The sequence below is a fragment of the Manacus candei genome, unplaced genomic scaffold (assembly GCF_025592945.1).
Source record: "Manacus candei isolate 608988 ecotype Guabito, Panama unplaced genomic scaffold, ASM2559294v1 h1tg000061l, whole genome shotgun sequence".
In the NCBI taxonomy this organism is placed as follows: Eukaryota; Metazoa; Chordata; class Aves; order Passeriformes; family Pipridae; genus Manacus; species Manacus candei.
Window position 1 is genome coordinate 907,083 of NW_026138109.1, and position 22,605 is coordinate 929,687.

A 22,605-nucleotide genomic window follows, 5' to 3' on the forward strand; every position below is an offset into this window, starting at 1 on the left:
TGCCCACCAGCAGGCTCTGAGGAGCTCCTCAAGCCCTGCATCAGCATCTGTCAGTGCTCTTAGAACTGCCAAAGCTCTATTTCTGTCAGTCAGTGTTCTGACCCTGCAGCCAGTGCACCATAAGTGTCTGCCTTCCACACAGGCCTGTGTCCCTTCTTCAAAATGCAGAGACTGCTGTGGCATCTGACCCACAGTCCACCAGGCTGCCCCTCACCCACGTAACCAGCCTAGAGCAAGGACTAAAACCCCAACAGGAGGTAGATGTGTGTCAGTTTAACCTTGGTCTTAGATTTTATCCCAAATTATGACTGCTACAGATCAAGGTAAGTGATTGGGGTTTTGTATTCCTTCCAAAGTTACTCCTAACATTGATCTGGACAATCTTATGCACTCTTGTGAATCCTCACAGGTTAAACTAACGAAGATTAGCTCCTAATCTGCCTTTTCTCTACCACTTATTGCTTTATATTTATTTGACTGCATATGATCCAACTGCCAAACTTTTCAGTCGTATTCATCTAAATGTCAATGTTGTTAATCAATAATATTGTTTTCTCTGAAAGTCTTTTTTTCACATGAAGTGAACAATACTAGATATGATGCTGACCTACTTGATTTGTTTTAAATAGACATATTTAGGATTTGCTTTCATTGGACAACCTGGAGTGACAAACAGGATACCTTGCCTGCAAAGCTGGTTCAGGAATTGGGATTTTGCTGCTCGAAGTGGTCATGCCAACAGTGCCTGCCAAGCTGTGGTTATCACAGCCAGAGCAAGACAAAGGGACAACTTTGAGCTGGGCACTTGCCTTACTTTCTTGGGTCTGGTGGTGGAGGTGGCAGCTGTTCTGCTTCCCCCTGCTCCCTTCAGGGCATTTGACCTGATATTTCCTAGTAAGTACTGGCTCAGTGTTTATATCTCAAACAAACAGAAGCAAACATTTCAAGTCCAACAGGGACAAAAGGTACTACCAGGAGAATTTGAAGGCATAAGGTCTAGGAAGCAAATGAGAACAATATTTCTTAATTTTTCTTAATTTTTAATTTCTTAATATTTGTAAAATAAATATGTGTAATTTTTTAAAGTAGTTATTCTCTAAGACCTTCTAGTTTTATCTCAAGACTTAAACAAAAATTATGTGAAATTGGGTCATGGTTTTTCTGGCACTAATGCTATCAGTAAGGCAAAATTAAGAAAGGAGGAAGTGTGCTCTGTTATTTCCCTAGTGGACAAAACTGCAAAGAAAATTTTGAACAATAACAAGGTTGCCATTGATGTTTTCCATCCTTTCCCAGCAGTGAGCCAACTCTCATTACCACTGTGTTCAGGCACTCCATTTTTAAAACACCAGTGATTATTTTCAAGAAAACCTGTGTGCAGAATTAGAAGCCACCCTAACAATAATTTTTAAAGTGTTTCAAGAAACCGGCTTCTTAGGCCCTCAATAACCATCTACAGTGCCAAGCAGAAGAGCTGGATTGATTGAACTTTGTTTCTTGTTGTTCTTGGACTAGGAGAGACAAGTATTTCAAAGTAAGAATAGCACATAGTGACTTAGAGCATTTTAATTGCACAAAGCATGTATCTCAGTGCTTTGCTTTGTCAGGAAATCTTGCCATCTTCATTGGGAATCAAATTTTCAGGGGCAAAATGAATGTTATTCTGATCCTATTGAGACTAATATCCTATGATTCCATGAAAATGTCTATTATTTAATATGTTCCTAGGGATCTGTAATTCAGGGGGGTGAAGCTGAAAGCCATAATAAAGCCAAATGGCTACCAAAGATTATATATCTCATTGGATATCAGTTAAGTGTCTCGAGACCCTGAGACCCTTGAGAATATATGCTACAAGAGGTTTTTGAAAGCAGTATGATTTTTTTTGCTGATCAGGTGTAGAGACTTAAAATAAAAAGTTTGGGAACATTGTTTGGGAAATGTATAGATTTAAGCTATCTTGAACTAGAAAAAAGTGAATGAGTAGAGGCTCTGAAATTTAAAAATAATGGAAGTTTATATCACCTTGAGTCACTTTTTCTTGAAGGTGTCAAAAATTTCCTTCTGTATTTTATTACTTTTCTTTTATGCTATTACTTTCCTATTTTACTAAGAAAAGTAAAGTGATTTTCCATGAGAGAAGATCAAGCTGTGGTGGCATTTTGTTTATGATGATACCCTTTAATGGACCTTGGAAAACCCATGTGTCTGGATATGGAACAATACTCAAGTAGGAAACACACTGAATAGTGTTTTGTGCAAGGAAATGGCTACAAATAGAATAATTTCCATCACTATAATTTCTAAGAGCAAATTCAGTGAAATGCTTACTCAGTATGTAATTTTTTTGGTTATTTTTTTTTGCTATTTGTGTTATATCTGTAGCAGGTGGTACTATTTCATCATAACTAGAGATGACTGTAATTTTTTAAAACATAGAGATGGATAATAAATTTCCCTTAATAGGAGAACAAACTGTTTTTCTTCCATTTTTACATTGTTTGTCACAGGAATGTCACAGTTCATGGTGCCTGGCAGGGCTGCCACTAGAGGGCATGAAATTATTTTAAACACTGATTTTAAACACAAAATTATTTAAATAGTTGCTAAAACTAAAAAGCTAAAAGCAAGGAGAGACTTTGAACTAGGAAAGCAGTGAAGAAAATGCAATAAATTTGACAAATATGGTATTTTTTCCAGTTTCTGAAAGATCAAATATTATTTAAATGTTTCGTAAAATCATACTAGAAAACATGAAACAGGTATGAGAAATTAAGACACTTTATAGTGTGGTATAAAGTGAAATCTAGGAAAAGATGCAGTGGGATTTAGGGGAAACCAAAATATTTTTCAATCATGAGCATGAATTAAGGAGAAATGTGCGTTGCTTTTTTCAAGCCAGGCTGTGTAAAATTAGAGATAATTAATCAGAAACACTGACATTTTTTGCTTGGCCTTTGCAGTATATATTAGCTGTTTCATCTCTAGTCTGTGTAATAGATGGCTGTTACTCAGATATTCTCAACCCTCTATTTAATATTGCTTGGAATGCACGTCTGTCTGTTTTCTGTCTGAAGAGGTAATGTTTCAAAACCATCTACGGATGCTGTCAAGATAAATCCATTATGTATGCAGTTCTCCTTGCTGTAGCAGTGGGGATATGTGCTAAACAGACGTTCTGAGAGTCTTTCAAGGTTATGGGCGAATGGGCCAGTGTCAACTACCTGTCCCTTGGCATGCACACAGGCAGAATTTACCTGCTGAATGTAAAGGCAGAGACAGCAAAAGAGGATGCACGAGCCTGCTGTACTTCAGCCCAAGCTTCCCAAATCCCTGATGGATAATCTTAATCTTATATATTTCAATCCAGTACCCTTAAATGATAACAAATATTTTATAAAAAGCAAGACTGTGACCTAATTGGGTAGCTAATAAGGAAATCCAGATGAGGCCATCATTATACCTGTGTGCTGTATAAATATGGCATGAAAGTAGTTATCCCAGCAATAAACCCATTGTATAGGATGAATAAGGTATGGTATAGCAAGAATGAAAAATTGAGCATTCAGTCATTTCCTGCATGCAAGTGTCTCTGTCCTCACTCAGGACAGAAAAATTGCAGAGAGGACCTCCTTAGCAGGCTCTATGCCTATGTTAATGCTGGGGTTTGTCATGGGAAAATAAATGCTGCTGGGTTGTAGAAATCCATGGCAGTTGGGTTCTTTGGGCTGAAGAAGCTTAAGTCAACCCTGAAGTTTCTCTGGCCCTGTGTGGGGAGGTGCCTGGCAGAGGCTGGTCTCAGAGCAAAGGACTAGTCCCTGGCAGCTCCTCAGTTACACCTGCCAATTGATCAGGATAGACAAGCCTTGACACTTCTTTATGTGTCTATGAGTTTTTGTTGTCCATCATTGAACCTTACCAGAGTAACTTCTCAGTCTCAGACTGGAAACCAAGGACAAGTGCTCACTAACAGGCAATCGGTTTCGAGGGCACTTTGACCATCAAAGGATCTTTCATTTTCTCAGAGCTTGTGTTTAAGCTAAGACTGTGCATTCTGCTAGCAGGAGGCAGTGACATTTACCTTAACATTAATTAACATTAGTGTTCAGGTGAAAAATTTAGCTCATGTTGTTGCTGGAGGACATAGAATACAGAAAGGATGGCCAAGGAGTTATTCATTTTGTCTGTGTCAGCTCAAGAAATTAAGAGTTCTTAGAAGCTCAATGGCTGAAAAGTGACACTAAGTTACTTTATTTTAGCCTCTGGGTTTTGCTGGTTTTTTTGGTGAATATGGAGGCCTGCAAAGATTGAGGTGGTGAGAAAGGTTCTTGCTTGCTCTGGGCTGTGTATTTGTGAGAATGTGAATGGTATGAATGGACTATGACAGGTGTTTCCTTTTTGAATGCTTGTTTTGGGAGGGATTTCAACGCAGAGACATTCTGGGTGTCCCATACCATTAGTGAAATTAGAGATTTTAATTTCCTGATAGAAACAGTGTCAGAACCTGCCTCTGGTTGTTCTGTATGCATTTAGAAGAAGGTTTTTTTAGCTACCCAGAAATACAGAACTGTGTTCATATAAGCAGGATTTAAAATATATTGTTCTAAAAGGGCAAGTGAAAGTAGAAATAGGAAAAAATAAGTAGTAGCAAGCAATGCCCATTGATAGTTATCAGCAAAAGCTAAATGTATATTAATAATCATATGGCCAATGGGAGAACAGTCAGGACTTATGCAGCGAAAAATAGAATCCTAAGAAGAGTTTAGGTCAGTATGGCATTGTAGCAGTTTGAGCCACATTAAAAATCTAAAATCCAACTTCCAAGCTTCCCCCAACCCCTTCTCAACAATTTATCCTAACACCAGAGAGAAACTTTCAGGCCAGAGGCTTCTGTAGGGGAAGGGGGAAGTATATACATTTATTTACACAAATAAATACTATACAAACTAAAGGCAACTATATATATATATATTACATTACTATCAGTCAGTCCTTTCAAGCCCCTCCTTTAACTTTAGTCCAGGAGCAGCCTTTAAGGCTGATATGTAACACAGTCTGCCGTGGGAGTGTTCTGGGCTCCTGAACACTCCCTCCTCACCATGTTCCAGCAGTTGTTTGTTGTAGTCTCTCCTCCTCATGAAGTCCAAGAAGATAGCTTTGAGTCCTTGCTCTCCTGCTGCTGGTGATCTCTCCCTCTCGGTGTCCCACCTCAGTTCATAAACTGCTGCAGTGCAGTTCAGCTTATCAAGCGTCTGTGTCCTGGAATCTTCATTCCTCTAAGTCAGTTTTTGGCTGCCTCTGGTCAGCTTTGACAGGCAACTCCCGAGCCTCTCTTGGCCTGTCTCCAATTTTGCCTGGGATTCTTTTCCCAAGCACCGAGCTGATTTTATCAGCCCGTCCACTTGGCTCTGCTCAAGTCCTGAGCCTCAAAATCCACCCCCCACCAGCCTAAATGCAGTGGGGGGAAAAAGCCCCCCAGCCTTGGCCACAGGCAGCTCGGTTCAGTTATGCACTGTCCCAAGCATCCTGCAGCTGCAGGGGGGGGAAAGAAGGCCTGGCCTCCTCCCTCTTACCTGAGGTGCTGTGAATCCCTTCCTTCACAGCACACACTCCAAATGCTGACTCTAACTCTAGCCAAAGGCTGAGTTGGGGGGTCGCAGGGCTCCCATCTCCCCCCAGAGGGGAAGAGAGGGAGCCCAGCCACCCCCTGGCCTTGTCCACCTCCACACAGCAGACACCAACAGCAAAACAACCAAGACTGCAATGCCAACCACTTCTGGTGCTGTGACACATGATTTTTGAGCAGAAGCGAACAACATGGACAGTGACTGGCTCTCCAGGGAACACTGCCCTGGCACCCAGTCACCTCTGAGCCCCTCAAACTCTCAAGGGGGACCAATTTCAAACTATGACAGACATGAAGATGACAAAAGTACCAATGATGATAGAGGAAAGATATTGAATATACCCAAGGTTATTCAATACATATTTCTGCTCTGTGTGGAAAAATTAGACTCACAGTTTTTCATGTTGATGAATTCCTTTGTGTGCTATTAGTAACAAGGATGTTTATTAGCATGTGTTATACTTCTATATCTTTGTAACTCATAACAGCAGTATAGTAAAAGGACTGTCTCAAGAGCTGTCCAGACTATTACTTTTAGTTTTAGGATAAAATTTATATCACTGAACAAATCTCAAATCACTAGGGAAAACCTGCTTTTTATTGGCCTTGCTGGTTATTAACACTTGAACAATTGATGAAGGTATGTGATGAGTTTTCCATCAACTGAAGTCTTTAAATAAAGATTTGATGTCTTACTTAAATATGTGTTCTTTTTAAAACATATTATGGACTGGCTTCATGAAGAAATTAGCAAGTGAGATGATGTGCATTCAGTTCAGGGGATCACACTGGGGATCATCACTGATCCTTCTGACCTTTAAATCTGGAATAGAATAAATCTGGAAACGTTATCTATCTCCACACTGTAACCATTCCAGACTGAAGTTCCTACACGGTCTAAGTTAAATATTCCGATGGTTATGATAGAGTCTCAGCGTTCATATTTCTTCATGTATTTGCCTCAGAGTCTCCCAAGTTCCTCAGTTTCATTCTAGGATCAAGCCCTGAGGCTTCATATATACATCAAGTCAGAGACTGTATTTATGGTATATCTTGTACGGTACATACCTATCATGCCACCAGGACTTGAGTAATTGCAGTAAAGTTGCAAAAATGTACTTGAGCTACTATTAAAATGCATACAGCTGTCACCAGAGCAGATAGCTCATGAGTTTCTGTCTGCCTTGTAAGCCGGAGTACAAGAATTATGTTTTTATTAGTCAAACCACACTCTGAAAATAATTTCCCTTCATTAATTTTTCATTGTAGCTATGATCAGTGGAATCCCTTACACCACTGTGCTGCTGCGATGTCTGTGGAAGAGATGACTGCAGTGTCCAGGCTAAGAAGAGACTGGTGTATCCAGTCTGATGGATGAGGAGTATCAGATGAGGAGTCGAGCTAATAATAAAGGAGTTATTGCCCCTAGACCCCAAAATGTCCTCTAATTCCATCTTATTTCTTGTGTGAAGTCAAACACACACAGGAAACTACTCATGTGATCCCGTGTGGGCATCTGAGTCAGCTGCAGAAGCCACCAGCTGAGCTCTGCGCTGCACCGGTGCTGTGGTGGGAGAGAGCAAGGTTCCAGCCAGCCCTGGGGGCTGCACAGTGGCACCTGAGTGAGGAAGTTCTGCTGGATCAAACTAACCATGCAGACCAGCAAGAGGGACAGTGGCACAAGCTGTCTAGTTTACAGTAAACCAGTTCGAACTGATGAGGACTTGACTGTAGAAATTTTGGAGTGGCTAGTTCAGATAGGGCACTCCCACTTTAATCCCCATGTCATCCAAGTCTGCTAAGAACAAATAAAAATTTTTAGAGTTTCTGACATGCTGTGTCTACTTACACGATGGATTGTACAATTAATAAATGGGAAAATTGAAGGGATGTGCAATTAAGGTAGTAGGATGACTTATTCTTTCAGCCTAGCACACCAGGCATTCAGCCCATGTATGTGTTCCTTTTCTATTAAAACCTGAATTTTTTTACAAAATTTCGAAATTCTTTATCAACCCCTAAAAATGCTTATTTTACCAAAAAGTGAAATATTTCTTGTCGGAGGTTTAAATATTATGTCTTGAAATCTTTATATCTATTTTCTGGTTTTGACTTGAGATAGTTAATTTTTTTGACAGTAGGTAGTATAAGGCTGTGTTTTGGATTTGTTGGAAACAGTGTTGGTAACACAGGGATGTTTTAGCTGTCACTGAGCAGTGCTCACACAGGCTTAGGGCCTTTTCTGCTTCTCATTCCACCCCACCAGGGAGGAGGCTGGAGGACATAAGAAGTTGGGAAGGGACTCAGCTGGGACAGTTGACCCTAAGTGATCACAGAAATATCCCATATGGCATCATGCTCAGAAGATGAAGCTGGGAGAAGAAGGAGGAAGGAAGGGACGTTCAGAATGATGGTGTTTGTCTTCCCAAGTCACCATTACATATGATGGAGCCCTGATGTCCTGGAGAATGGCTGAACACCTGCCTGCTCAGAGGAAGTGGTGAAAGAATCCCTTGTTTTGCTTTCCTTGTGAACACAGCGTTTGCTTCCCCTAATAAGCTGTTTCTGTCTCAACCCATGAGTTCACTTACTTTTACTCTTCCTATTCTTTCACCCATCCCACTGTGGAATGTGAGTGGCTGGATAGGGCTTAGTTGCAAGCTGGGTTTAAACCATGACTATATATATGTATGTGTGTAATCTGAACCAGTTGGACTGTTTTTCCTACTCCACATCCTCGCTTGAGACACCTCTGGTGGGCTTCCTTGCTGGCTATGTGCCAAGGCCTACCCTGGTCCCACAGTTTTCTGTCTCCTCTTGGTGGACTGACTTGCCTGCTGCTGCTTCTGTGTTAGGTTGCAGAGCTGGGCAGCAGCACGCTTTGTCAGCAGACAGTGATGCTCCCTGGGGTCAGGGCCAGGACAAAGCACAGGAAACACACCAAGGAGCATGAGACAAACTGTAAATGACTCTATTTGCATCAAATCTATTTGTGCAAGCAGCTGCTAGACATACTTCCTCCTTGAAAGGCTGGTATCAGTGGTATTACCATGTCGATAAAAAGTGCTAATTTTTTAAAGAGATTGATGGGATTTGTGGTGAAGCTGCAGCCCACCATGGCACAGGCAGAAGAGACCTCCACTCTAACACTAACCTGGAGGGGAAGTCTTGAACTGTAGTGTCATGTTTCTCCTCTCTCTCTGTCTGTCCAAGTGTTTTTAATAAGGGATGATTTTTCAGCCTGAGCACAGCAGTAGACAGTCTGAGCTTTCTGGAGCTGAGCTGGCATACAGGGACTGTACTTCTGGCTCCAGAGTTAGGATGAGTGGGGCCAGCTCAGATATCTCCAATGTAGTGTACAAGTCTAAATCTTTAGACTTAACCCCTGTGTTCACAGTGCATGGCCATTGAGATGTCATCTTTAGATGAGAGGAGCCAGCTGTTGTCTCTGGTAGTCAGCAAGACAGAGATCTGCATCTCTTCTGAACAGAAGGTGCACCTAATATTTTCAGAAATATTCCTACTTCCATTAAAACCCAGTCTTGTGACGTTACTCAGATTAAAAGGAAGGTTTTGATTCCTGGCTATGAAGTAAGTAATATAAGACCTATGCCTCTTGGAGAGAATTTTGCCACCATGATACCCCAGAGGTTTCCTTTCCTCTTTTCCAATGCCCAGGGCTGAAGCTGAGTACTTATTGAGTGACTGATGGGTGTTATATCAGCCTTGGTTCACTGCACCACCAGTGCAGTGTAGAGGCTGTGCAGAGAGAGACCTCAAACACCCTGGTTGTAGCAGAAACTATAAAGGGAAACAAGTCAAAGGCATTTGTGGGCTTTCCACCAGGATCTTATGGAAATGTATGGTTTTCACCTTGTTTTTCGAGGCTAGTGTGATATTGATACCTTTTCTTCTGTGAAAGTATTTTTCACAGTGCTTAGATTTATGCATGAAATTATCCATTTGGAGGAGCAGTCTGATCAATTACAAAGGTAATCCTTCACTGATGGGAACTGAGAAGGCTCTCTAATGCTTGCTCTGCAAGGCTTACCAGGCTTATCACTTATTCTGGGACAGAGTTTTATGGACAGCCAATTTCACACTTCCTAATTTAACCACATCAGCATGTCTTAAATCTGTCTTAAGCTGTAGCTGTTCTAAAATGTTTGGTGTTGATAAATATCTCAGTCTGCTTCCCATGAACGATATTAGCAGCTTTCTCTGACATTCACATTCAGTCAGATTATAAAAGTAAAACATCATCTAAAATATGTGAAAACAGCTCTTTCCAGACTATTTAGAAACAGTACTTCAAGGCTGTTCTGGTAAACATGTAAAAATCGTTCCTCCAAGAACTTTCAGTAAACTGCCACTTAAAAAGGAGAGAAGCACCTCCCTCTGTGCTGTTCTTGGTGCTAAAATGCAGGAAGTCAGTGGCAGGTCCAATCTCCAGCATGGTCCCTGTTACATGAGCACTTGAGTGCCAGGCCAGGGGCACCGTTCACCAAGGAGCACCAGTGTAGGCTTTTGTAAAGCTCTGGCTACAAGAGAAGGTAAAATTTGGCTGGGTACATCCCTGCCATGTTTGGGTTAGGGTGTTCCAGTGATTTCTGACTGATAATGTTGTGAGCAAGAACAAACTTGGGCACAGAGTGATGCAAAGAGACCTACAATACAAGACAGTCAGATGCCACATTCTCCATCCAGTTTTTTGGAGGCAGGCCTGTGTACATAAGCAGGCCTATGTGTAACCAAAATATTAACATATATGGAATAGATATTATGATTTTGGCTGTATGGTCAAATTACTTGCCAAATTTCCAGTAGTTTAATCATGATCTAATTTGAAATAATTAAATAAAGTATGTTGTTTTTAGAACTACTTTCTTATCTCTAGGGCTGTGAATATCATTGCAGTCATAGCTAGAATAGTTTTTTATAATAACCTGTAAGTTTAAGTGGCAAAATTTACAAAATGCTCTGTAAACAAAAGTCACCAAAGCAGATTGCTAACTTTTGATCCTCAGCTCCATCCCAACAGTTGTGCCATAAGGTGATGTGGAAACCACGGGTTTAAACTTGTTAAGCTTTTATAAAATTGACCTGTAAAGTTTAAATCCAGGCCTGTATCTAAAATTCAACTCAATCCGTGTTACATCTTCTACCAGATTCCTGACTGATGAGGATTCTTGACCTAGAAATCTAGGTCTGATTTGCTAGTGAGATCTTAAACCAATACACAAATCAACCACAGGCCATATGAGGGAAAAGTATGGGGTTGAGTGGAAATGTAGGGACATGTGTTTTATATTTGGTTTAGTTCGTTAGAAAACAGTATGCTCTTGACTTTTGGTCAATTAAAAACATAAAATAATGGAACATGATGGAAATTTACAATTCAGATTTTATTCTGCATTTCTTGTACAGATTCCTTATGATAAAATATCAGAATTGTAGTACCCACTTTTCTAAAATCAGTTGCTTCAAATATCTTTGAGTCTAAACAACCATGATGTAATAACTCTAATAAATGGACACGTGCAAACTTACAAGCTTAGAACTTTCGTTTAAACTAAGGAACTCTTTGGCTTCAGCTAGCAAGAGCCTGGGCTTTGTTAATCAGATTTTTCTTGTATTCTTAAAATTGTATTTGTAGTCAGTTTCATTTGATTATGTTTTTGATTTGTCCAAACGGCAGATGGATATGATAGAGTCTGTATTTAACTTGGCACTTTCCATTCCGCATTCCTTTACTATTCATAGCACAGCAGACATACCCATCTCCAGTAGACATAAAAGGAGGCAGTCCAACTTGCAGCTGCAGTTCCCCTCAAATGTGTGAGTATTTACAAACTCACAGCATTATTTCTTTTTAATGTTGAGAAGACCAGATACTAGATATAGTGGGTGGATATTTTTTCATCTCTGCCACTCTCATGAAAGAGTTGAACAGAAACTAAACCTGTGTCTGTAGTAAAAGGAACCTCTTCACTTAAAATTAGATTCATGTAGAGCACATGTTCTTACAGAGAGAGTGGGACTATACACAGGCAGAAAAATTTGCTCTTGAAGAGAGAGTTGTGGAATCTCAGCCTAAATTGTCAAGCAACATGAAGAATAAAATACTCATCTGATTGAATAACAAGACTACCTAAAATGCATAAGAATAAAGGCATTTGTGTAAGAGTAATGTCTTTTTATTACCAGGTTTCACAATGAAGAATTTGATCCTTTTCAGCATTTGTAAGCAAAAATTTTTTTCTTCAGTTGATAACATAGTGGAAAATGTTAAACAAAACCAATTTTCTAAAATGTCTTTAAATGTTTTCTTTTAAATTAATTTGTCTTTGACAGAAAGTATAATTTCTACTTACTGTGTTTTCAAGCAAATATAGTCAGTGATTATTCTTTTTTCTTACAGTTTCAAATATGCAATACACCTCTAAAAATAGTCTCTCAAGGCTTGTTTTGGTATACAAGCTTGAACTGTGGAAATAGAGATTTTTTTTCTTGATAGTATTTTTCAGTTTGTATGCTTTTCCAAAGAGAAGACTTTGATTTCAGAAATTAGAAAGCACCTTTTTTGCTACTTAAATTAAATTTCCATAACTTGTCTATTGCCCACAACTCAAAACTAACTTACAACTTGTCTATTGCTTCTTTAATCTTTATGACTATGTATGACAAATGCTTATTTCTTTAGAAATACAACTTCTCCTACTTAATTCAAAAATATACTTTATTTTTAATGTATTATAAAATAGATTTTTTTTTTCTCCTGCTGAGACTAGCCTAAGTTTGCTACTCTTCAGACAGCCTGGATTTCCAACATATATGTAGCTGGAGGCAAACAGTCTAACATTCACATCAAACAATAAACTCAGCATACTGAAAAACATATGCAAAGGCTTTCCTTTACTGTAATATAAATACAGCCACATGCTTACCACACTCTACAGCGTTGCATGAATGATATTACTTTGTTATATTAATTAAGAATGATTTTATCTCACCAATTACTACAGACAAGGTTCTAATTCTTTCCCACCGAGTTCTTCATTTCAACAACCAAAATGCCATCATGGCAGAAAAGTGCAGACAAGTCTTTGTTCTCCACCCCGTCAGGTAATTTGTACTGTCTGGTAAAGCTTCTGGATATGAAACCGTGTTCATCCATCCTGGGTCCGTGTTGAGCTTTAATCAGGAGCCAGCCTTCGAAAGTCTGGATAATGATATCTTCGGGACGGAACTGCACAACATCCAGCAAGACCTGGAAGCGTGTGTTTTCCTCCTCCTGGCCACTCTCCCCTGCCCCAGTCGTGCTTTCCGTGGTGCGTCTTTGGTTGCTCAGTGCTGCTGTAGCAGGGCCTGGCAAAGCGTATAAAAGGTGGTTCAGTTTGTGTGTTTCCAGCTCTTGGTCAGCAAAGTGCTCCTGGTAGCGTACAGGAGTTTCCACCCAGTGTCTTATAACAGCTTCTGCCATGGCTGAGGCAGAAAGATCAGCTGCTACTCCTGCTGCCTTGGGAAGCTGCAGAGTCAGAGTGAGCCCTTCCCAGCCGTACGCCTCACCCACAGACTAGTCTATTAGTGGATGTCGCCTTTCACTTTTAGAACAGGCGAAGCTTAACATTTAATACAGCATCCTGTGCTCCAGTGCTGGGAGACTTGTTTCGTCTTTTATCCACTAACAATAGAGCACTATTTATAGTGCTGAGGCCTTGAGTGGCTTCAGCACATGCACAGCTTTCATGCATGACTAGTAAAAGCAAAATTTTAATGCACCTCAGATTATTGCAATATTATTTTGTTTATCATTATAAATAATGAGCACAAAAATAATATCTGATCGCAGGGCAAATAATGCCTGCAAGGGTAAATAGCTAAGAGAAAAGTGCAGCGAAAAGGGAAAAGCATTTCTAAATTTTAGCGTGTTTGCTAGAAAATCCCTATAGCTGAGCTTGGTAATGTAAAGCAGAATGTGTTGTGGCAACTGATGGTGAAAATTGTTTATTTCATTTATTAGTGCAACAATAGTTGCCCTAATGCTAGAAATAATCAAACAAGATACTTTTATTCCTTCTTGTTTGGCTATTCTTGTTTAGAGTTCTGTTTCTTGTCCTTACATGTTCCATTACCATGGAAATGGCAAGTCAATTCAAATGGGATTTTTGGTTCCTAATGGAGTAATGAAGAAAGATACTTATTAAATTATTAAATTTTGATACTTATCAGAAATTAACTCCTTTATTGAGTTCATAGCAGAGCAGGATTACCAGATGTATCTATAATTGAAGCTCTATGTTTGCTATCTTATTTTAAACCCATAAAGGCTACATAGCAATGTAAGGAAATTTTCAAAAGTTAAAGATAACTTACATCAATGCATTTAATTGAGTATTGTGAGAAATGAAAGTTATACTACTTTATTGGCTTCTTCTCCTGTTAAACTGCCCTCCAGAAATAATTTAAAAATGCTATTCTGGATGTTTGACTGACTGAAATTATAATAAAAACAACCTGGAGCATTGCCTGTTATCTGTTTGGCAGCTGTTTTCTGTTTTGCTAGCAAATTATTTACTTGATGAGGAAAACTTTAACCCTAAAGTGAAGCAGTATGCCTGGCTGGTTGTGATATTATACTTAAACATATTGCTGAAAACTATTGCTGTTCCTACTGAATTCCGTGATGATAACCTGACTTATTTCACTTCAGTTTTGCACTTCATTAATAAATGCACTGTGGAGGAATATAACTTTTTTTATTCACATAATCTCTGGAAAAAGGTAAACTTGCCCATACTTTATCTTAAAACACAAATCACCATCTCAGTGCAAGTCACTATGAGACAGCTGTATCTATTCCCAGAAGCAGCTGCGTTAGTCTTTCAAATGTCTATGTTAAGCATACTTGGAACTGTCTGCTATAATTAGCATGAAAGATGCTTTGAATACCCTTTAAATTCATGTCATATGCAAAACGCTGCAGAAGTTCATAGGATCCCTTTCTACTCTGTATGATAAGAAATCAGAAAGATTTCAGAAATGAAGCCTTCCCATCCTGCCCTCTCCTCTGTTGCAGTCTCTTCTTCTCTCAGTTTACCTCCGGTAGGCTCAGGAATTAGCATCGTGCTTCTTATCTCTTTGTTACTAACATGGGGAATATGACAAGTGGAAAAAGCAAACACCCTTGAAATGCAAACATCGATTTAGAATATGTTTTTGGGCTTTCAGATTTAAACATGGTTGCAGTGCTGCAATACTGAGGCACTTCTGATGCTTATGGTGCTGTACTCTTCAAGTATCTATAGGAGGGTTTGGTATGGAAATGCATTTTAATAGCAATTGATTACTGTGGTAATTTTAAACCTTCAGAGCTGATCCGTTAGGAGCAGGATCGATGTTCTAAATCTCCCAGGTCGATGCCCCAGGTTTTGTTTCCCGGTTTTACTGTGTACACAAAGGCCTCTCTCCCTACTGCCCAGCGAGCAGGAATCCACCGGCTGGCATGACAAAGTACAGCAGAGCACCCGGGCAGCTCCTCACGGCGGCCGTGCCCCCGCCGGGCCCTGCTCTCTCTCGCTGACCACACGTGTTCACTGTCTCCCAATCTCCTGCGGGTTTCGGAGATCAGGGCCGGGATCCGGCCGGCAGCGTGCGGAGCCGGGATCAGCGGGGCGCAGCGGCATCTCCTGGAGGGAACGGGGAACAGCTGCCGAGGAAGAGCCGCCGGCGCGGGCGCCGCCACCTGCCTGTGGAACAGTGCCCTGGGAACGCGCTTCTGCGGGAGGAAAAGCGGGATTTAACTTACAGCGCGCTATTTTCACGCTAGTATAAGTCTCAGTATTTTGGAAGCGGGGTGGTGGTGGGATAAATATTTGATCCATGAATTCTGAGTTGCATCAAAAGCAGCGTGGCGAGCAGACCGAGGGAGGTGATTCTCCCTCTCTGCTATGGTGAGACCCCCCCTGGAGTGCTGCATCCAGCTCCGGAGTCCCCAGCATAAGATGGGCATAGATCTGCTAGAACAGGTCCAATGGAGAGACATCAAGATGGTCACAGGGCTGGAGAACCTCTCCTCTGGGGATAGGCTGAGGGAGTTGGGGAGCTGGGGTTGTTCAGCCTGGAGGAGAGCAGGCTCCAGCGCCTTCCAGTATGTAAAAGGGGCTTTACAAGAGAGCTGGTGAGGAATTTTTGGCAAGGGTATGTAGTGATAGGACAAGACGGAATGGCCTCAAACCGATGAGAATAGGTTTAGATTAGGTATTAGGAAGAAAATCTTTACTGCGTGGGTGGTGAAGCATTGGAACAGGTTGACTGGAGAAGCTGTGGATTCCTCATCCCTGAAAGTGTTCAAGGCCAGGTTGGGTGTGGCTTTGAGCAACCTGATCTACTGGGTGGCATCTCTGCTTATGGCAGGGGACTTAAAACTAGGTAGTCTTTCAGATCTTTCATGTTCCCTTCCAATCCAAGCCTTTTTTGGATTCTGTGATGCTGTGAAATATAGACAGCAGGCATCCTGGTAAAGCTGTGTTGTAAATTGTAAAAATGTAACATGAATAAAGTAATGAGAATAATGCATATTTTTGATGCATGTTTTAAAGAAAATCAGGTTCACGCTGCTTGGCACAACTTTAAAATAATAAATTGCCCTGTCACAATCCTTGGTGTGCTTGATTCCCAAAGAGAAATTTGTTTTTTAGCTACCACTGAAATTCAGTAACAGCTGAAAAGGGAAAAATGTGAAAAGGCTGGCACGATGAACTGAACGAGAACTCTTACAGCAGAAGCTAATGGGCTAATTTCAAATCAGTCATATAATTATCTAAATGAATTTAGGTGGAGCTCTGCAGTTACTTTTACCAAAGCAACCAAGGATCTACTCATGATCTACTTCCTGTGTCATTCAAAAGAGATATTACCTCTTCAGACTTTGCAATACATATGAAATGTAAGGAAGGGTAAGACTTAGTGAGTTTTACCGTGCTGTCTATTACACCCAATATGGGAATATAAGCTCTGTTGTGATACCAAAAAGCTAGATAGTAAAATAAAATATATGTGAGATTGGAATGGGGTGACACGTAGAGAAACTCAATGGTAAAGAGTTCCACGCAGTATTTAATATATTCGTTTAGAGTGAGAAAGTTACTGTCTCCTACTTCCATCCCTTTGAGTCCATTGCTCCTTAGAACTATGAGCTGTCTTTTTAGCTGAATTGTTAGATCTAGAGATATGTAAACTCTGAAGGAATCAACAGTATAACCGCAAGTCCTGCAAATGCCTAATCAGCAAATACTGAGTGTTTTGTTTTCAAAAAATATTGAGGGATTTTTTTTTTTTTTAGTAACGTCTCATTCCAATCCAACATGCTGTTTATATTGTTTATATTGGTCGGTGAATCACAACATAACTCTTTCTGCAGCAAGACTTTGTGCTGTGTTGTAAAAATTCTTGCAAATAGTAAAGGCTGTGTTGTTACATAGCCAGCTTTACTGAAGGGAGGCTTCAGTCTGTGGGTCATGTCCTTCAAAACCTGGAAAAGGCTAGATCTGCCCAAACTCCTGGAAAATCTCTCCAGGGCACTGATGCTCTCTTGTAACTGTTAACTCAATGTCCTAATTTTAGGGGCCTTAAGAAGTGGAAAACTAATCCCAGCTTTTGCACTAAGGATTCTTTGCTCATTTTTTAGGAAGCAATGTAAGAAATATAAGTAATAATGGAATGGACTATCATTTTTACACATTACAACTACTATTAGAAGATTTTTTTTACACGTTCCAATGATAGAAGAGCAGATGAAGGATGAGGGTGGAGGATGACAGGACCACAGCAGCTGCTGTTCGAGCAACGTCTTTACAGAACAGTGAAGGAATAAAAATGCAATTTGTGTAACAATGATTTTAAAATTTCAAGTTACTATAATAGTTATTTTAAAGCGATGTCATGGAACACTTTACCTGTATTTGCTTCGTTTTTCACATGGCTGATTTTTAAACGTTTCTATGTCTGCTATAGGCAAATGCATTTGTGCCTCACAAATGCTTGAAGAACTTCCATGGAAAGCAAACTCTTTAGAGTTAATAATATTATATCTTTAGAGATAAAAATCTGTTTAATTCTCTTGCAGAGAAAATGAACAATTAAAACAGGATAATGTGCCTAAGGACTGGAAAGCTCTGTTTTGCCATTGCAAGTCAGAATCTAATGCACTCTTGCTGTAGAAACAGTCTTACTTTTCACCAGTTAAAAATCAACTAGTGTTCCAAGAAGAATGCCAGTTTTCAGGTTTCTTCCTCTTCAGCCACCCTGAAGTCTTTACTTTAGACTTGATAGGAATAACTCAAGGCAGTGGAGTACAGTAAGACTGGTGTATTTATTTTAGATCTATTAAAACTTCATAGCTATGCTCACATGCATATTTAGCAAGTGAAACTCCTATTCCATGGATTTACAGCTTCAGGCTTGCATGTTTTGAGGTTGACCACTTTAATAAACATAACACAAGTACTCACCTATGAAATTCTGGAAGTAGCAATATTTTTGCTGTTTAAAATTATGTACTAAGGCTTCTTGGAGTAAGGGCTTGATAATCTAGGACCCACATTACACATAAAACATGCTAACCTGTAATTAGCACAAAACACCCATTATCTCCTTTTGTTTAGATTTTTTTTCCCTAAGAACAAAATGAAGACTGAAGTTAAATAGTTAGAATGAATTGAAGACATGTGCTCTGGATATGTTTGTCAAAATAATTACTGGCCAAAAATAATTGAACTTACTAAATGAATTCTGAGATTTAAAAATTTCACTATGTCCAAATGTTGAAAAGGACTAAAGGTATAACTGAACAAACTTGTGTTTTCACAGCTACCATGAAAATATTGTATTATGACATAAGTGTTTGAGTCAAAACAACACTATAGAATACTTATTTTCATGCATTTAGGAAATTTTAGAGCTGTGAACAATATTTTCTGAGTATTTGCTAGCAATATCAGATACTATCCAAGATATCAGCTGAATGGGCCTAGATATGAAGGTGGCTTGTGGCTCTAGCTAAAGTCTATGACTTTGGCACAGGATACTGAATGAAACCACTGATTTAAGGTGCCCTGCATCTTTTGTGTCTTGTAGATGCAACTGGAATCAGTGAGATTTTTCTTTAACATCAAGAATCCATGAAAACTTCTCAAATAACATAAGTCACTCACCACCATGCATCACCAAGGTGGGTAAGTTCCCTAGGGCCAAGGAAAGAATCCCTGATGACTCAAAACTCTTTGAGGCGACATGTTGATGTGAAAGGTTTGCTATGGTTTGTGAAAAATTCCTTTCTGGAATGACAAAAATATGCTGTTCAATACCAGTGTACCCTTGGAAATAACTACTGTACCAGGTGTCTTCAGTGGATGAGGAGCAGCTGGAGACTGACTGTGTAAGTAATGAGAGTGAAAGGTTTGCCCAAAAACTCAAGTGTAGAGCGACTCAAAGGGGATTGGTGGTGACAGTGCCATTGTATTCGTATGTTGACTTAGTGGATAATATGAAATTCCAGTCTTAGAAGGAAAGCCAATAATTCATTGGCAAAAATACTGTCTCACCTCTCTCCACACAGTGAAAGCCAACCAAAATCTGTCTCCTGCATCAGAACTGTTATTTCCTTCAGTGTTGGAATTAGAACAATAGTCTCATATTGTCTTAATTTCCTGACTTTGGCAATGCCAGGAAGGCTGCAGAGGTGGTAGAATCCCTACTAGTTATGAAATTACGTTTTGTTTCATAGTATGGGTTCAAGTTAGAAGATGGAACATGGCCAGACCCTTTTTTTTAAGATTACAGATGAAGATTACTGTGAGTCTTGATTTATAAGACATGAATAGGTATATCATTCCACAGACATGAGTCATGAATGCTTTAATGAAATGTTAAGCCTGAAATTTAAAACTTTTTTCTCCTCTCTCTTTTTTCAGCTTTTGTTCATACATATTAGAATTTTCAAAATCTGAAAACATGTTTTCTGGCCTGCTTTGTACACTTGCCTACATTCAAAGACCCCATGTCACCTATGTTGGAAAAAAACAGACCTGCTTTTCTTCTTAAAAAAGTCATTGTACGATATAAAATACTGGCAGAATCTCACTCAGTCTTTGCCATACACTCTAAGCAAAGATCACTGTACATATAAACATTTATATATAATGACCAGACATCTGGTCAGTAGGCAAGTTGGCACTTTCTTTCCATTACTACAATATTTTCCTCCCAACACATATTTGTCAGTACAGCTATTTTTATAACACAGATCAGAACAGCTGTGCAAAATCTGTTGCTCTCATGTTGTTCTACTGAAGGTAAGAAGAACTTTAATTAAACTTTATTTTGCTAAGATTTAAGTTTACATAGCATGCTGTGCAAGAAATAAAATGTTTGTTGTGAGATCATGAGAGAGCAATAATATTTATAAAAGCAGATTTAACTCCCATATTATGGAAACCATTTTATTTGCACAGTAGAAGCTCTTTTTCCATATTAGTCTTTGCTGTGGCAAGGAGGTAAATTAGGTCTGGACAGGTTAATAGGATAGTTCTGTAGTTGTATTAGTAATACTGGATTTTAAAGTGGAGGGAAGTTTTAAAAAGCAATGCAGATGTTTACTGGGCTTGTGTTAGCTATTCTATGTAGATTGTAGCTTTCATTGGGGCCAGTTACAGCTATTTACAGATGTAAATGTCTGTATGGAGTCTGTGGTTTATAAAGTGAAATTGGGCTTCTTAGGGATGAACAAAGCCACAGGAAAATCATTCAGAAGAGTTAACCATAAGCAAAACCACAAACCACAGAGGGGGCTTTAACATGCAGTCAAAGGACTTGGCATTGTTGACATTTTCTATGAATTCAAAACATATTCGGTTTTATACAGAGAATGACTGATGGATGGATAAAGAGGGTGGAAAATGAGAATGAAAGACAAAATATTCTAAATGCAAGGAAATTTGATTACCAGTGTACAAGCAAGCTGTCATTCAGCAAACTGTACTGAGTGATAGTAGCCAAAGGCAGCTGGATGTTGAATAATGTGTGATTATCTGTCCAGTTTGCCAACTCTCTACTCATATTGCTGTTCCCAGAGCATTCAATGAGGATATCAGTGAAGTACAGGTTGCAAGATTAAATCTTATTCTAGCAAAAATCCAGGACTCAGAGAACACCAGACAGTTTCAGATGGACTCCAAACTGTCTCACTGCTATTCATTTTCTATCACTGCTGGAATTTTGCTGTGGAAACAAATAGCAAAGAAAACAATAACAGGATTAAGAACAATGACAGACTATTAAATCACATACCAGTGGTTTGCAGCCTATGGCATTTTTTTTCCACTGGTGTAATGATAGACTTTTTTTGGCAGTGGCTTTTCTTTTTTAGCTGAGGAAGGGATGCTTTCTAGTTTCTCCCTACTTTGTTATAGTTTGTATGTAGTTTCTTTTATTTAATTCTCCCACCTGAAATTGTGTAGTTTGGAGACAGGCCCTTTTTCTGCTCAGGAGCAAGAATTGGAACGTTTCATTCTTCCTGGGTATAGGGAGCCATAGAGAGCAGTTAGCTGTCAGTGAGCAAACAATAGTAATGAGTTCTATGAACTGTAATTGTGAGAGGGCTAACGTGCACAGACTGCAGAGCAATAGAGATTTGGGGCCAATATGTAAACAACTGGTAATTCTGTAATCCTGAGCCTAGCCTAGAACCATAGAAAATCAGTGTCCAAGTTTAGGTATTTACATAGTGCAAGAGGCCTCTGCTATTTTGAGAGATCAAATACAGTTTCCTGCTCTTCTTATTATTGTTCCCAGAGTCAACAATGCGTCCTGGTGATACCATAAAAAGACACCAAACTATTCTGCAATCTGGAAAAGTGTTTTTTAGTTATTCTACTGGTGCAGTTCTAAGCTCTGATTATGTAAAATCACAAAGTTAGTATTTTTTTCTCAGTGGATGTCCAATTTCTTTAGTCTTTAAAGTTACTTTGCATATGCTGATAATAATTTTAATTTCCTGATCTAAAATGTCACACATTGATTTCATATATTTTAGGCTAATTTTTATCCCTATCCAAATGTGATGTAAGCATTTAGATAGATAGCTAATGAGGTTACATTGCTACATACCAATGACATTTCAGGTGCATGACTACTCATGAAATTCTCTTTTGAGCATGCAAAAGGCACTAAGGGTTTCCAAAATGCAGTTGCTACAGTCACTTGTCTCCAACAACTTGTTACCTTTAATGTCCACATCTCATATGTGATGTGAGTTCATTAAGGGGTATCTTTCTGACTCAAACTGGCTGGCATAGGAAGCTGTGACATGTCAGCTATGCCTTTTGTAGAAACATGGAGTTGATTGCCCACATGTACAAAACATCTGGACTGATCCCTTGTGTTACTGGATACAACCCACTGTAGTTATCACCTCCGGATGTGGGGAGAAAGGCCAGCAGAAATACCTGGCTCCATTAGCCCATTCTTTGTTCCACTACAGCAGGTCTGACTGGAATGTCAAGGCCTGGTCTACAGAGTGTTAGGCACTCAGAGCTGTACTTCCAGGTAATACTTAAAGCAGTCTGGCTGGTTGCTATTTGATGTTAAATATTACAGAATCCTTTCTGTCTTATATTAGATACTCAAAATCAATAGATACTTTGACTTTTAACTTTCTCTGCCTCATTCCTTCTTCTGAAAGCAATAATAATACTCTCTCATCTCAAAGGATTATTGTGAAAATGAACTAATTAATATCATAGAAACATAATATCTGTGAATAAGTTAGTGTCAGACTGTATGACAAAGCAAAAAAAACTTTTGTCCCCAGACAGAATTTGTCAAGTCGTGAGTAAAACAATGAGGCCACATACAACAATAATAACAGTAAAGAAAAAGGAAAATTGAATAATGACTAATAGAGTAGTCAAGTGGAAAAT

General features: G+C 39.3%; 1 protein-coding gene across 1 annotated transcript; it reads right to left on the reverse strand.

Moving 5' to 3' along the window:
- Nucleotides 1-11,012: 11,012 nt before the first annotated feature.
- On the reverse strand, nt 11,013-13,276 carry HSPB3 (heat shock protein family B (small) member 3). The gene has a single exon (XM_051804833.1). It carries the CDS (start codon nt 13,107-13,109, stop codon nt 12,660-12,662), a length of 450 nt encoding a protein of 149 aa, XP_051660793.1. The 5' UTR covers nt 13,110-13,276; the 3' UTR covers nt 11,013-12,659.
- Between the last annotated feature and the right edge of the window lie 9,329 nt (nt 13,277-22,605).

Excerpts from the sequence above, each read along its gene's own strand:
- HSPB3 (XM_051804833.1), bottom strand. The coding sequence starts at position 13,109 with ATGGCAGAAGCTGTTATAAGACACTGGGTGGAAACTCCTGTACGCTAC.